The 1,897-nt window shown below is 53.3% G+C and overlaps 1 protein-coding gene across 3 annotated transcripts in view; it reads right to left on the bottom strand.

Annotated features, from left to right (window-relative positions):
* Positions 1-756: 756 nt before the first annotated feature.
* LOC126579819 (glutamate receptor ionotropic, kainate 2-like) overlaps positions 757-1,897 on the bottom strand; it is a 7,413-nt gene continuing 6,272 nt past the window's right edge. For all 3 annotated transcript variants that reach the window (XM_050243450.1, XM_050243452.1, XM_050243451.1), the window contains one exon: positions 757-1,520. In XM_050243450.1, coding sequence (XP_050099407.1) covers positions 1,236-1,520 — 285 coding nt within the window. In that variant the 3' untranslated portion in view covers positions 757-1,235. The remainder of the gene's footprint in view (positions 1,521-1,897) is intronic.

The following is a 1,897-nucleotide window of genomic DNA, read 5'->3' as shown; positions in this document are numbered from 1 at the left end:
TCCCTCCCCAACCCAACGAGCGAGGGGCGAGAGTTTACGACTTTTGTGGCAGTTTTGGCAGCACGGCACTCACAAAGCGGCTTGCTGTGATGGCAATGAAATGTAATGCCTCTCGCCTAACCAACGGCACTTTTCACATCGGGAGGAGAAATCGAAAGGGTGTGTCTGAATGGGGAGGGAGGGGGATTGGGTGGGTGTGAAACCGCCATTAGCTAGCTATTTCCGTTCCGTTTCCGGCCAAAGAACCGCTCTTGCATACTTTAGGGGACAATGTCTGGGGGGGGGGGACGACGGTGTCCTGCGTTCTTTGAAACGCCAGAGTACGCCCTTTCTCCTTTCTCACTTCCCCCAGTTTTTTTGGGGTAATTAAAGCGGTTGGAGGTGGATCTGGTGGGCTTTACGCTTTGATTGGTTTTTGAAACTCCTGATACGCACACGAAAGCGTAAAGGAGTGTAGCCGACACATTTTCATTTCGTTGCCTTTTTGTGCTTTTTTCGGGAAGAGGACGAATGCGTAAGACGATGGAAGCCGGCCGTCCTGCTTGCGAAGCAATATAGCTGATCGCCGACCGCTCCTTGGGGGTTGTTAATAGAATTAAGCTACAAATTTCCCATTTGCTTGTCAAATACTTCACTGAAAAGCGAATATACTCCACAAACCCCATTCTAATGATCCACGATGGAAACAGATAACCTGTTATCAGTAGAAAGCACTAAAGTCGGATTTAACTACGGTAACTACGGTTTGTGGCGCTGTTCGTTCCTGGTTTTATTTATGGTCGGTGACGCTGGCGTGGTTTTTTTTTTATTGTTATTACTATTATAATTTCGCGTTTTAACGCTTTTTTTCGCGGCTGCTAAAACGGAAACTGGAACAGCAAAATGAGCGATGAGGTGCGGGTTTTGGGTGCGTATCATGCGCAAACGTATAACGTCCAACCTTCGTACGCTGGGAGGAGTAGCGTGGTGAATGGAGTTGAATGGTGAGCAACAGGATCCGAGCCAAATGAACGAGCGGGTAGCCGCAATCGCACGTGCCGTGACGCAGCAACCCCGTTTGGATGTATACGATCGATGGAGGCGCCTGGTGGCGCTCATTTCGCACCAGGCGCCTCCATCAACTTGGGCTGCAGCTGTTGCTGCTGATAACAATGTGCTGATGGTGATGAGTGCTGAGATGGCCTGGAGTTACCGCCGAGTCGTCAGTCGCCCGGTGTCACTTTACGTTGGGTAGCTTAACCGTTGAGGGCGTGCTTGCCGTTGGTCGATGCAGCGGGCTTCCGCCGGCCGTTGGCGTTGTCACTCGCTGGTTCGGCAGAGTTGGCACCACCGGATCGCAGGTCCTGTTTGCTGCTGGAGGCACCGCCCTCGGACCGGTCACCGGTGTCCGAGTCTAGTGCGCCGGATTCGAGCGAGTTGTGCGAACCGGACGAGCTCTTGCGGTGCCGCACCGGCTTCGTGTTGCCGTGGCACTTGGCCACAAACCGCAGCTCGGCCATCAGCTCCTCCCGGAATGGTACCTGCAGTGGGAGGGGAGCAGCCCCGGGATACCGGGATTAGCATGTGTAGCACCTGAGTTTGAGGGAGAGCGGTTGTGTGGGATTGAGGTTACGGGAGGTGACGGCCGTTCCTACCATCTTGTGTGGCCCTGCGGCCGTACCGTACTTGCTGCTACCCATCCTCCGAACCTCCTGCAAAGACTTGCTTGCACTCACACACACACACACACACGCACACAGAGACACATCAAAAAAAGGGCAGCACACCCACGCCCCTATTCTACTTAAAAGCGAAACGTTTGAAAGGGTGCGTTGCGACGGTAACGGCGGAAAGGGATGTTGAAGCGGAGCTAAAAACAAGGAAGGTGGTTTGTGTCTTCTATTTAGGACACCCCTCC

The sequence above is a fragment of the Anopheles aquasalis genome, chromosome Y (genome assembly GCF_943734665.1).
Source record: "Anopheles aquasalis chromosome Y, idAnoAquaMG_Q_19, whole genome shotgun sequence".
Lineage (NCBI taxonomy): Eukaryota > Metazoa > Arthropoda > Insecta > Diptera > Culicidae > Anopheles > Anopheles aquasalis.
The sequence above is the reverse complement of the archived record's forward strand: the minus strand, read 5'-3'. Positions and strand labels throughout refer to the sequence as shown.